Source organism: Chrysoperla carnea, chromosome 1, assembly GCF_905475395.1.
Source record: "Chrysoperla carnea chromosome 1, inChrCarn1.1, whole genome shotgun sequence".
Lineage (NCBI taxonomy): Eukaryota > Metazoa > Arthropoda > Insecta > Neuroptera > Chrysopidae > Chrysoperla > Chrysoperla carnea.
This window is the reverse complement of record NC_058337.1, coordinates 86,913,112-86,928,431: the sequence shown is the minus strand read 5'-3', so window position 1 is coordinate 86,928,431 and position 15,320 is coordinate 86,913,112. Positions and strand designations below refer to the sequence as shown.

At 29.2% G+C, this 15,320-nt stretch overlaps 1 protein-coding gene across 1 annotated transcript in view; it reads left to right on the top strand.

The window, feature by feature from the left end:
- Positions 1–680: 680 nt before the first annotated feature.
- LOC123302320 (fibronectin type-III domain-containing protein 3A) overlaps positions 681–15,320 on the top strand; it is a 55,618-nt gene continuing 40,978 nt past the window's right edge. The window contains exon 1 of the mRNA XM_044885202.1: positions 681–1,185. Within this exon, the coding sequence (XP_044741137.1) occupies positions 993–1,185 (193 nt within the window). The 5' untranslated portion in view covers positions 681–992. The remainder of the gene's footprint in view (positions 1,186–15,320) is intronic.

Genomic DNA, 15,320 nt, shown 5'->3' with positions numbered 1-15,320 from the left:
TAGAGTTCAGAATATTCTTCCTGCCTAGCTGCCCAAAAATCAATTAAAGGCATCGTTTTTAAATCAGCTTGAATCAGCAAGTAGCTGTAACTATAAAAAATGTACACTGTATATCGCGCGGTGGGCTTGTATCGCCTTATATCTGCACATCGCGCTTGTACCAGCCATTACATAAATCTCGTTGCATATCATACCTATTGTCAAATGGCGAGCCACTAAGGATTCAAGTACCTCACTTTGAATTACCCTTCTTCTAGGGGACAAATCTATTCATCACATTTGAACCATTACTGCCACTTACGTTCTTTTCAGTACTTCAAATGAATGTGGCCGTCTATCCTGATATAGTTTCTGCCATTTCTGATACTTCTCTTTTCAGTTAATGCTTCTTTTGTTTATTGGAGTACAGTCTTTTTCCTAAAAGACGTAAAACATATAACTAGGGTACTTATAGTTGTGGATATTAGCTCGTACCAAACAGAATTCTCCGTTTATCGCTTTCAAAGTAGATTTTATATTTTTTAAATATGGATGTATAGTGAATCAGCTAATCTTAATACGGCACCGATTATGTATAAAACAATGACACAAAAATATTGCAAATATATCGAAAAACAACAGAACTTTTTATTTATTCTTTAAAAAAAATTTTCTAATTTTAATTTTTTATTTGTTTTTAGAATTGATAAAGTGAGAAAACCCAAGGGATAAAAAAAAAAGTGGAAAAACATAGAAAGTGAATTCCAATCTAATAGAGTGTGATTGTGTTTTTAGTGACCTTTAAAAAAGAACATCGGGTGTGTCATTAGTTTTGTTTTCTTTTTTGACCTAAGACATAGCCTACAAATATCAAATATTTGTTGTAGTTAGTCATGTTATAATATAAACTTTGTGAATTAAATTAAAAAAAAAAAAAAAAAAAAAAAAACTTAACAACTTTTTTGAAAGAAAACCAAAAAAGAAAAAATAACCCCCTATGTGCCACTATTATTATGGTGGCAAGTCAGAGCAGTGGTGAACCCGCACATAATGACATGTATTGTTCGGCAGTTCCCACCCCTTACGGCGAGTATTATCCCACAACAGAAAATGGTGGACATTATTACATACATCAACACCATCACCCACAAGAATTGTGTCCACAGCATCATTCACAGCAAATCTGTGCAGTACACGGAGATTATGGTATGTATTTATAATATTTTTTTAAATTTTCGTTTTATAACTTTGACTTTTAGACAATAACTTTAAACTTATAATATTAGAAATATTCAGTTTTGATAATTAGTGTCCCTAGTTTTCATACACTTTTAATTTTTACGTTTTTTTTTGTGACTCCACGGTTTTAGAATCTTTTCGGTTTTCAGATGTTTTTTGTTATAAGAAATTAACTTTCTAAGTTAAGAGTTCCTATATCTTACATGAAGATCAGCTTCAATTCCTCTTTGACACAAGCAACTTTTACATTGGTAATTTTTTTCTTTACCTCTTAAATTCGGAGGAAAAACAAAATTGGGTTAGTTAGGCCATTTATGACTCAAGAACGGCTGGATCGATTTTAATGATATCTGTTTGTTGGATTCGTAACTACCTCGAATAGCAGAATAACTATTAAAAAAATAACTGTTAAAAAATTACATTTAGAAAATGAAGCTTAAAATATGTCAAGTCTTTCATAGTAAAAAACATTTTTTCGCTAACAGACCAAATTTTCATGCATAAAATAAAAGACAAAGCATTATCAGAAAAAAATTAAGGTGGTATTTTGACATAGCTTTTGTAGAAGCTTTTTTTTTTAACCGTGCATGTTAAAACACCACCTTAATTTTTTCCTGAAATAAGGTTTGAAATCTATTTTATGCATAAAAATTGGTCTGTCAGCGAAAAAATGTTTGTTACGATATCTGCATTCAAAATTAAACTAAACTTTATTAACAAAAATTGCCGCCAGACAAGTTGTAACAGAAGATATCTAAAACAACTTTAATCTAAAAAAAATAAAAAAAAAAGCCAAGGAGGTGTTCTGAAGTGTGTATTTTTATTAAAATTATTAAAAAAATAATTTATAACCAAAGGTCTGCCAGAAGTTAATTAACAAAATTGTCAGTCAGCCAAATTTTTTCATAAATAGTTGATTATTTGTACTATATTGTATAAATTTCAAGCATGGCGTTGTGGAAATAAAAATATAAAAAAATTTTGTTATGGGCTGTTACTCTTACACTAACCGACTTCAAAAAAGGAGTTTTTTTTCTTATGTTTGTTACCTCAGAACTTTTAACTGGGTGAACCGATTTTGATGATTTTTTATTTGAAAGCTGGTGCTTCCCGTATGGTCTTATTTCAATTTGGTCCAATTTTGACAATGGCATCCATGAGAAAGCCATACAAATCTTAAAAATTTGCCTTAAGTATGTGCGAGGCAAATGGACGAATAACTCAATATCACGCCAACCGATTTCGATGATTATTTTTTTAGTGACAAGTTAGTTAGTGTACTTCAGGTTCACTAAAATCACAAAATAAAAAAACTTTTAACAAAGAAAAAATCGATTTCAAAAAACAAACTATTCAAAATCTAGTTAATATGCACTAAAAAGTAAAAAATAATGTAGTTACAATTATAGTTATTTTTGGAGTCGATGTCAGCCAAGTTAATGTAGCAAACTGTTCTATCACATTTGCATCCTTGGCTGAAACCGACTCTAAAAATAACAATAATTTTAACTACATTATTTTTTACTTTATAGTGTATATTAATTTGTTTTGGAATAGTTTGTTTTTTGAAGTTGGTTGTTTTTTGTTAAAAGCTTTTTTATGTGCATTGTATCCACATTTAAATGTTAACGTACCTTCTACTATATTCTATTAGGATTGACAGGTTATTGACAAATCAACGCCTACAATAGCCATCGTAAATAATTGACAAAAAATTATTAATCAATTTGTATTGTACACAAACAGTGGTTTAGTCATTAATTATCACTAATAATCAGTGCATCATGCATGTTTATCATGACTCGCTATTTTTGCTATAAAAACAAGGAAAAAAATATTATAATTGAATTCATGGAATTGGAATTTTGTTGTGATAATTATCTTATAAACAAACAAATTATCTAATTATTAGTTTTCTAAGTATATTCATCAAATAAAAATATTAACACAAATAATAAAATTATCAGCTCTGATTACATATTAAGAACCTTTATTTTATTAACCAATAATAAGTGTGTAACTTGCACATCATGAAAAACGATTATTTGAGGAATTCGCTGGATACAAATTTTCTTGGTGGGGATTTTTTTACTTTAAATACTTGAAATCAGGTTAGGCCTATTTTTTGAATCTGCTCTAAAAAATATGTAGCTAAAATAAACTTAGCCCCATTTGACCAAAACGTTTACGTATAATAAAACTAAATCAATTTCAAAGTAAATTTTGTTTACCTCCACTTTCGATAAAACTCAGTATATCAGTATATAAGGTAATTTTGGCCCAAAAATTACAAAAGTCGGGTGCATTTGATGACTAGTCGAATAGTTTTTGAGATGCGGGCTAAAATAGATCCAAATATTGCGATATCTCATAAACTTTGCATCCAATCATTAAATTAACCTGATTTTTATACTTTTTGGATCAAAATTACCCCATACACCGAGTTTCATCAAATTCCAAAACAAAAATAATTTTTTCGTTTTTCTCGATTTTTTCAAAGGGAACCCCTTAAAAAAATTGCAAAAAATCGAAAAATTTTTTTTTATCTCCTATTTCGAAAAAACTCTGTATATAAGATAATTTTGACCCAAAAAGTACAAAAATCAGGTACATTTGACGACTGGTCGAATAGTTTTTAAGATACGGTCTAAAATCGGTCCAAATATTGCGATATCTCAGAAACTCTGCATCCAATATTAAATTAACCTAATTTTAATACTTTTTGTATAAAAATTACTCCATCCACCGAGTTTCATCAAATCCCAAAACAAAAATATTTTATTTTTCTGAAATACAAGGATCTAAACTTTTTAAAACATCATTCTGTATAGAGATCAGTTAAATCGACCGCAGCACTGTTACGTTACAAAATTTGCAATAAATCATGCGTCATCTCATCAGTCAATGTAAAATTATTGAAAATAACAAGCAACTACAAAAATATATAATATATTGTATGCTAGTGCTGCTTATAAATTTGATAGTATAGATATCGCTCTTCAATACACTAACTATAGTCGTCTCTGTTCATCAAATGATGGATCCTCGATGAACTCATAATTAAATTATAATTTTGTTGTTGTATCATCGGCAACCTAATATTTTTATGGTATTATTATCAACTATAAGATTGTCTAAATATTTTAGATAGCTTTTTATCACACTCTCTAGATTATTTGATAAATATCCAATTGATAACCTATATGATTCATCATTTTGACCTATGTTGCTTATTTACGAACTCAACCTCATTTTTTACGTCCTGAGTACGCTGTAAAAATTTCAGCTTTATATCTTTTTTCGTTTTTGAGTTATCGTGTTGTCAGACAGACGGACAGACGGACACACAACCAAAAATGGACTAATTAGGTGATTTTATGACTACCTATACCAAAATTTTTTTCGTAGCATCAATATTTTTAAGCGTTACAAACTTGGGATTGAACTTGGTATACCTTGCATATTACGTATATGTATGGTATAAAAAGCCCGATGACCTAGGAATTTTTTGTGATTTTTGGAAATTTTGTCAATCAAAAAATGTATTTATAAAGTTTTATTGAAAAATTCTTAGTATTATTTAATCCTTAGCGCGGTATAGTGTCTTTACAATTTTTTACAGCCTTAATTATGCTTTTATAAAAGCATAATTATAATTATAATTATATTCAAAGTTTTGAAGATTTTTTAACACTTTGCTGAAACTACTTTAATTAAGCTGTTTGTTTTGACTAAAAAGGTTACTATTATTAAACCGAAAACTGTTGAAGTATGGCATTTATATTTTCAATAGAAATACAATAATAAATTTATGAATGTTCTGATTAAGAGTAAAAATAATTTCACCGATATTTATTTATTATCAGGAACAAACATATTACAAAACAATAGCAATATCGGTACAAATTAATAGTTTTGAATTCTATAATTAAAATATGATTATTTAAAGCATTGATTATTAATTACCGGTAATAATTAATTATTCTTCAACTAAATATAATTATTAGTTACTCATTAGGAATGCATTGTGTTATAAATATGTTTTATTTCAATGATTCATTTTATTGTTTGAAGTTTACTAAAACTGTTATCAAGTGAAATTTTTAATTTGAAAAATAAAATAAATTTTATTATTGACATTAACAACACTAGCTGCTGTATGTACAATACTACTTAAAGATAAATCACGTATTTCTAAGAAAACAATTGTATTTATTCTTACGTCGGTCCGGTCTTTTAACACGACAATGTGATTATAGAGATCGTGGGACACCACGGGGATTTTTTTAAATGATAAATACTTAACTTGAAACTTCGTGAGTGGCTTCCTTTTGATGTGTCTATCAAATTTGCCTCTGCGATTTTTTTTCGAAAGTTCTGCGTTTTTGAATGAATATGATTGCGTAATATTTGAGTTATCGGTCTGAAAAAACGCAGCAGGGAATTTGTCGGACAATATGATCACTTGATAACATTAATTATTAAACAATTTAGCAAAAGTTAACTATGTATGTATTATAAAAAACAAAAGAAAAACTTAAGTACGGTATGTTCAAGGTGGTAGACAAGCGTGTCAGTGCATTACTTTTATAGGGAAAATATTTTATTGTTTAATAATTATTAATGTTATCAAGTGGTCATAGTGTCCAACAAATTCCCTGATTCGTTTTTACAGACCAATATGTCAAATATGACGTCATTATGCTCATTGAAAACGCAGCACTTTTGGAAAAAATCGTGGAGGAAAGTTTGGTAGACTCGTCGAAAGGAAGCCACTCACAAAGTTTCAAGTATGTATTCATCATTTTTTTAAAACCGTGGTGTTCCACGGTATATTAGCTGCGTGATTGAGATGATTTTATAGAACTCATATTATTTCTAAGTAACTAATTGAAAAGCGATTTCTAAAAGAGCTTAAGGATGTACGAGCGCCAGGACAATTTTGGATAAAAAACTTGATTTTTTTATATGAAGCTGGACTAAGTCTTAATCAATTCTAAAAATTTTAGGATTATTTAATTAGATAATTTTGCGATGTAAATTACAGGCATCAATGTCAGGCATTGATGCAAGTTTAGGTATAAGCGCATCGCATTTTCGTCTCTCAGCTAGTAAAAAATAGGTCAGGATTCCTTGGAAGCAAGATAACATTTCAACAACTCCGATTATATCTATCTCCATATCATACATGTGGTACCACAAATACAATCTTATACCCACTTAGATTTTAGGATGGTTGTATCAAGGATTTTCGGTTCGGAAATGGCACATGTGTGATTATGTACTATAACATTGTTTTTAGTAAGCTCATCAGGTTCACAGTTTTTCAGAATGTCTCAATTCTGTCTCAATTTTCACATTGTACCTTCACCATCAAAATGTATTTTTTTCATATTTAAATGAAGATTTCTTTAATTATAAAATTATCACAATATATATTTAAAAATAATTTATGCATGTATGTATGTATGTTCGTTCTATTGGTTATAAAAAAATTTCTAGAAATTAATGAATATTGACATTAATTTTATACCGGGTGTATCAGAACAAGTGTTCAATATTCAAGGAACTATGCTAGTACTAATGTTTTTAATAAAAATTTGAGAAAGAGTTGACTAAAAAAGATATTAGAGTGAGTCAAAAAAAGTGTTTTGAAATGTAACAAATATGTTCGGAAACGTAAATTCGAAGCTACACGAGCTAGAAATTTGCAAATCGTTTCGTGTTTGTGTCCTATCTGTTAGGCTTCCGAAAAATGTTTAGAACAAAAGTTGTTGAGTATTTAATGAGCAATGCAATTTAAAGTTTTGCTTTATCTGTTTTCAAATAATTTGCTGTATTTCCTAAATAATGTAAGATGCAAAAATTCTATTTCTTTAACAACAAACAGTAAGAAAAAGTTTCTAATTAAAAAAATATCAACAACTTTTGTATAAAACATATAGGAAAGTAGTTATCAAAAAAGTTTCTCAAAGTTCTCAGTAGTCTGTACCTCCCAAAGAGTCGTTTCTGGTAACATGTTTATTGTACCAAAATGCTTATTTTGGCATCTTGAATATTGACCATTTATTCTGATACACACGATATACATATTTATTTCAGCAGACATTGTATTATATTGATAGGATAATACAGTCAGTATATAGCATTTCTCAATATAATAATGAATATTTAAGTATAAACTATGATGTATTCAATATATTGTCAACATCCGCTTAATAGTAATATAGACGCTAAAGGTAATTCAATTTGTAAAGGGCACTATTAATTATTAATATAATACTTTAAATGGGATTGATTACATATTAATTATAAGTACTTTACACTCGGAGAATCAAATCGAATAATTTTTTTGGAAAAAAAGTTTGCTCTATGTGTTTAACTGAAAACAAACAATTGACTGAGTTCATAATAACAAAAATAATTATTGGCTGCCATTTATTTGGTTTTCGAAAATTTTCGAAAGTATTTTCAATTTTTTTCACACGACCACGAGTTTTGAAGCTACCTGCAAATTTTCAAAATCCTATTTTTTTTAGTTTTTTAGAAAATGTACAATAAAGTTTTATATTAATTTGCGCTCTCATGGGAAAACAGTGCTGTTTACGAAAAAAATATTTCAAACAAAAATTGTTTAATAGTTGAAAATAATAAAATAATAACAAATAATTTTATTATTGATGTATGATGATGTTACAAGTTTTTTCATACATTTTCTCACAATTTTTCGTTCATTATCGAGAGATTAAATTATGTGCTACCAAAAACCAAACCTAAATTCTGTTAAAAAATTGGGGATGATCATCAAAATCGGTTCAATTTGGAAAAGGCTTTAAGGAAAAAGGTTATATAAACGAGAGTGTTCGTAGATATGTTTCAAGTGCGAGTTTAGGATTCGGTACCCAAAAAACTCCTCGGTGGTTTTTAAAATTTTGTAAATTTCACTTCTTGTTCAAATTAGTCGAAATTCGGTATGTAGAGTTTTTTACTAGACAGATCGATATTATAAATTCGTAGAATCATTCCAACAATTTGGAAGGAATTCCTAGGAATAAACCTTTTTTAAAGATATTTATAATCCCCGAACCAAAGGGGTGTTGATTGAAGTTTAACCGCTATGTGTGTGTGTCTATGCCGTCTATGGCATCGTAGCATCTAAATGAATGAGCCGATTTGGATTTTTTTTGTTTCATTTGAAAGGTAATTTAATGGGGAGTGTTTTTAGCTACGTTTCAAGTGCGAGTTTAGGGTCCCTCCGTACTCGGACCAACTGAAAAATAGGCGATGATTCTCAAAATCGGTTCAGTTTGAAGATGCATCTAAGAAAATAGGTAATTTAATGGAAAGTGTTCTGAGATACGTTTCAAGTTCGAGTTTAGGGTTCCCTACCCGAACAATTTCTCGGGGGTATTTAAATTTTGTAAATTTTACTTAACGATTTATACACCTCCACAGATCGTCAAAATTAAGCTAGATTAAGGTTGAAAATTTGTTAGAGGTTGTCAAAGATGTGTCCTTTGGGGGGTCGCAATCTCTAAGCCTCTTAACCCCCTTTATATCACAAAATCCGGCCATTAAGCAGTGTTATTAAAAAACATTTCATGTTTTTGACAAAAGAAAGTAATAAACATTACGGGACAAATGGCTTTTAGCGATGGAGCCGCAAGTTTCTTATTCTAATTAAATGTTATGCCTGGTGTCTTTTAGAAAGATAATGCGTCTTATTTATTATAAATTGCGTCTTTTTTCCTTGTATGGTTATTTATTTATAATTTTATGTGTATCACAACAATAATTTTATTAAAAGTATAGTTAGAATTGGGTGGACGGATGGATGGATGGATGTAGCATGTAGTATATATTATTATGTGTGTCTGTCGTGGAAATACCGAATAAAAAATATTGTTAGAATGCGCAATACGTGAACAAATACGTATAAATATGTCTGTGTGACTATGCTACCATCAAAGATCATGTTTTGGAATGTCACCAATATTTATTAGTAAAAGCACGAAACTTGTAAAATATTTTACGAAGAAAGTGTATCTGAATAAAATTTTAATTTTGAGATGCATTGCTATAAAATAAATTCATTTTTGAGTAAACTTAAGTTTTTTATTCTTTCAAAATTTTCCCATGCAAGTTGATATTTATCTAATTTGTCTGATCAGAAAAATTCAGAAACTAAGTGTAGATTTTAAAATATGAATCTGTTAAATAAAAAATATAATTATTCACATGTAGGGATCCTACCTCCAAGTTCCGGGTCGGGAGATAGTGAAATTAATCTAATTATATCACCGAATTATAAGACGAAATATTTGATGTTTTGTGTATCCAGTTTTTCTAGAATATGAAACAAATAAACAAAAAAAATATGTTTTACTGAATTTGAGAGAATTGTTGATATCGGGAGTCGGGAGAGACTACACGACTTCTAGAGTCTCACGATCAAATCTGGAGAGGTGGCAACCCGCATGTAAATCACATGCGTATAATAATACAGGTAGACCAAGAGCTTTCTGGTATGGGATTTTAATCTAAGAATGACCCTGACCCCATCCAGCGATAGAAAAAAGATCTATATGTGTTAAATCGCATAGATATATAATATTTAACGGAAATGCTGTTTACAATATTGTATATTGCATATTATACATGCATACATATATATATATATATATATATATATATATAAGATAAGTTAATGTTACAATTTTTGACAACATAAGTTTTGTTTATGAATTATATAAAACATTAAAATAATTGTTTTTATTTTAATTTGGGTCACTTGGGCCACATTTGGGTCACATTTATGGCATTTAAGTATCGTTGTAGTTCAATGTGCAATTCTTCATATAAAGCAAATCGCGAATTAAGAATATATAATAACTATTCGTACAAAATTTATATAAAAACTAGGAAAACTTTCGCAATATTGTTGACAATTTTATTTTCTGCAACTTTGATGATTATAAAAATTTTAATTTCACTATTATAATTACTGAAGCTCTATTGATGGTACTTTGGAGTCAAAAGTGAAAAAGAAGTTTGTTAGAATTGTATCCTCTAGAGTTGGACGAGGGGGAGCTCTTCTGGATGCCTTATGCTTCCACAGGAGATAAAAGAAATAAGTCAAGTAAGTCAAGTATTCTCTAGAGAGCCCGAATATCAAAATGATTAGACGTGAATACATAATTCGGACTTTGCTATTACGTTTATATATTATCATATTGACTTGTTTTGGAACTTTTGTGCATAGCAACCATTTACGTTTTCATAGTAACCACTTGTAGTAAGTTAACATATATTACAAGACTACTACGTTCTATGTTACGTTCGTACTATGTGTTATGTTAGAATATAAAGAATATATCATCTTTGTGTAGAAAGATTTTTCATGCATCGTATGATAAAATAATAATGAACTGTTTATTGACGACTGTTTTTTTATATCTTGTTGCTATTTTCAAATCATTATTTTGTTTCTAGTAATTATTGTTGTTATTATTGCCATAGATTTAAATACATTCAAGTGTTGTTTAAGACAGGTTTGTTTTTTAACCCCCGTACCAAAAAAAAGACGTTATAAGTTTGACCGCTGTGTGTTTGTGTGTGTCTGTTTGTCTGTCTGTGTCATCGTAGCGCCTAAACGAATGGACCGCTTTTGATTTTTGTTTTGTTTTGTTTGAAAGGTAATTTAATGGAGAGTATTCTTAGCTATGTTTGGAATGCGAATTTAGGGTTCTGTACCAGAAACAATTAAAAAATTAGGCGATGATCTTCAAAATCGGTTCAGGTTGGAGAAGGCTCTAAGGATTAAAAGTAATTTAATGGAGAGTGTTTTATTAGGTATATTTCAAGTGCAAGTTTACAATTCCGTACCCGAAAAAATTGGTCGGAGATTTTGCAAATTTCACTTGTATCCGATGCTTTTGTTATACCATGTATATATATGTAATACATATCAAGGTATACTAAATTTAGTCCCAAGTTTGTAACGTTTAAAAATATTGATGCTGCGAAAAAAATTTTGGTATAGGTAGTCATAAAATCACCTGATTAGTCCATTTTAGATTTCCTGTCCGCCTGACAACACGATAACTTAAAAACGAAAAGGGATATCAAGCTGAATTTACGGCGTCGACGTAAAAAGTGAGGTTAAGCTCGTAAATGAGCCACATATGTCAAGGTCTTGGGTCTGTAGGTCATATCTTGTAAACCGTTAGAGGTAGGACAAAAATTTGTTAAAAAATGTTTCTTATAAACAATAAACAACTTTAGTTTGAAACATTTTTTCGTAAATATCACTGTTTACCCGTGAGGGCGCAAATTGTATAGTATGTATTATATGGGAATATCCTTTATATGAGTGTGACATGTATGTATGTGTAATATGACAGTGTAATCAACACTTTCTATACATGGTATTTAAAAAATTAACCCAGTCAATTGTTTGTTTTCACTTGTGAAGCCCCAGGCTGGATTAACTCGATAAATCCTTTTATGATTCCTAACTTCTACAATTTCTATTTGATGACTTAAATCAGTAAAATATTATTAACGCTTCTTTCACAAGTATTGGTACGAACAAAATTTTTCTTATTAAAAACGATTCAATTCAAACTTCTTTCGTATAAAAAAAAAAAAAAAAAAAAAAAAAAAAAAAGAAAACCTAACTAACCTAAAAAAGCCAAAATGAAAACTTTCAATACCTAAATAAACATAAAATTTGTGAACCATGCATGCAAAATTGTAAAGGTTGTTAACTGACGTCTTTTATTTAATATACACCACTGAATAAATAAGAAGTTATTACACTTCCTTTGAATGTTGCGTGACATACAATTAATTTTTTGTTTGTTTAATTTTTGTGACAATTGGCAAACAACACATGTTTTTTTTTAAAGTTGGTTTTTAAAGGAAATTTTATATGAATTTACACGCATATATTATAAAAAGGCATGTAATTATCAACGTCGAGATTGAAATTTATTAGCATGTTTTTTTTGTATACGAAGAAATGCATTCATCAAATTTAAATTATCCTTATATATTATAAATATGAAAATAAGAATGTTTGTTTGTTTGTTACGCTTTCACGCCAAAATTAGTGAATGATTTTTAATGAAACTGTACAGCAATATAGCATTCATCACAGCAATATACATCAGAATTACACATGAGCTATAAATTATAAAGATATAGATATTTTAAAAAAAATTAAATTTAATCTGACATTTATAATTTTAAATTTTTACAAAAATCTTTAATTTATAAATGTCAAACAAATCATGGCCACCTTTTCTGATATACTCAATCAATTATGACTATTTTTTTCCGCCAACGAATGTTAGGAGTCTTAAAAAAATTATAAAGTTTCACGCCATTGAAAAATGTGTAGAGAATTGTCTTAAGACTAATCAATTTATAAAATTTAACGGCCCTTTGACCAATATACCTTATCGATAGTTATAGTTTTTTTTATATCGACATAGCTTTGTAATCGATACGTCAAAATAAATTTTGTTTTTGGCTTTTAAAAATAATTTATGTAGGTGTTAGAATAAAGTAATATTTATGTTTTTACAAATGCTTAATGTTTTATTGTTTTTTGATAAGAAATACATAATCAATAAAAAAAATTAAATAATTGATAATTGTTTAAAAAATATTCATTGTGGGTTTTTTAATTATTACGTTTGTGATATAAAAGTTCATTTAAAAAATTTTATTTTGTATTATTGCTTGTTGTCTCAAGGTCAATAAAATTCTATTCTCTAACTTCATATTGTCTGAATGAAAAAATTTAATTATATGTATTAAAAGATTATTTTGATTAAAATAAATCCAATAATTTTCCTCTTGAGGAAAAGTTGATGTTAATTTCATTTGTTTAAAATCGATTTCAAAATTGATTTTTTTAACTAATGAAAACTCAAAAAAATGGCTTTAAAAAATTGTTGAATCTTTGCGAGTTTAGAATTGTTGTTTTTAAACTAATAATATACTTTTTTTTCATATCTTTTCTTTGGCCCAGTGAGTTAAAGCGTATTCAATTCTGTATGTCTAGAGGAGCGGGTTCGATTCCCGCAATTACAAAATTTAATTCAATGAATAGTTGTGACAGGCCGATATAGTGCATTGTATATGCATGAAGGTGGAGTGTTTTCAACCTCTTAAAATAATTGAGGAAATCTGAAATTTTAAACGAATAAGCTTGTAAAACACATATAGGGCAGGCATAGGCGGGTTATTTTAAGTCTAAGTCACCATTGTTATAACTTTATTGTGTGCCATAAACTTAATTGTGTGTATCTTTATCCAAGTCCACATTGCTCATAGAGGAGGAAACGAGACGGGTATACGACTCTTCTACCTATCTCAGTTTTATCTAATAGTAATGAGATAGGTAGAAAAAACAATGTTGTCTCTCTGTCTTACATATTGGTTGTCACTGTCTTACTCGTATTTTAGTTACAGAAGTCCGAGGGATTTCTGTAAGTGCTGTTTGCCCATGCCTGATATAATAGGGTATCACAATGGAATTTTCTGTATGATCTATCATAATGGAGGTCTACGTGTGAGTGTAGGCACTCACGAATCAGCCCTTCAACCTACTTACCTACCTAACCCTATTTTTCGACAGTTTACTGTTACTTTTAGAACCTTCCCCAAATATAGAAACGAATTTATCCCGTAAACGTCTAGACGTGATTATTGGATTGAAATTAGGTGCTAGTCTATTTATTACAGACAAAAACCAATGACTTACAAAAACTGAATAAGACAGAATATTATGATGAAAGTAATTCGCGAGGGATACGTCTACAGTTCTACACATTATATGCATAAATCTCTACTACATACTAGTGATGTGACGAATATTAGCATTCGCAAGATATGATACGAATGTTTTGTGAATATTTTTTATATAAAAATGAAATTATATACGTATATGGAATGAAAAAACAACTAATAAGATTTATATTTTTGGCTTCATTTATATATTTTTCTATTCTTATAAATTTTTGGGACGAAGTTCCCTAACGCGGCTTGCTATGGTGAGCAAATTGGCAAAATTCTTCCCGTAACGGTGTGAGATATGCTTTGTGTGTGTGTGTGTGTGTGTGTCATATCCATGGCAACCACGATATGTTCACCTACTTTATATTATTTTTATTTATTATAATGGTACACGAATTTTGCATTTTTGTACTATTTACACCCAAAACTAGTTATGTGACTGCATATGCATAATTAGGTTTGGGTGTAAAGAAACTTCGTTTTTAAAGGAGGTCCCACGGACGCAATCTTTTTTTTACTCAACGGAGTGTTTTACGGTAATGAAAATTATTAGTCCTCGGGACAGCACCCTTTTTGTTAAATGATGAACACATACTTGAAACTTCGTGAGTGACTTGCTTTTGGTACATTTTTTGGAAAGTCCTTTTTTTTCAAATGAATTTGATAATGTCATATTTAAGCTACCGGTCTGAAAAAACGTAGCAGGTAATTTGTCGACCAAAATATTTTATTGTTTAGTAATTATTAATGTTATCAAATGGGCATAGTTTCCGACAAATTCCTTGCTGCATTTTTCAGACCGATAGCTTAAATATGAAGTTTTTATATTCATTTGAAAACGCAGTTCTTCGAAAAAATTCATAGAGAGAAAGTTTGATAGACTCACCAAAGGAACCATTCACGAAGTTTCAAGTATGTACTGATCATTTAACGAAAAGGGTGCTGTCCCGCGGACTATGTATATATTAAGTTAAAACATATCAATTTGCGAGGGCTTCATTGGAAAGTTAACATTTCGCGAATGGAGTATTGGAGATAAACATTTGAATAGGGAATATTCATGTATTTTTTTATATTTTTAATTCATTGTTTACATCGTTATAACAAAGTAAAAAATATAAATACTGCTTAAAAATACTGTAAATAAGTATAAAAAATATTTAAAATACATTATAATTTTGAGATATTTAAACGTTTGGCGCTCTCTGTTGATGACGTATAAGTACGTGATCTGTCAATTGGTGACAGTTTAATGTATAATTTACACTTTAAAAAAAATGAATTTACAACACAGA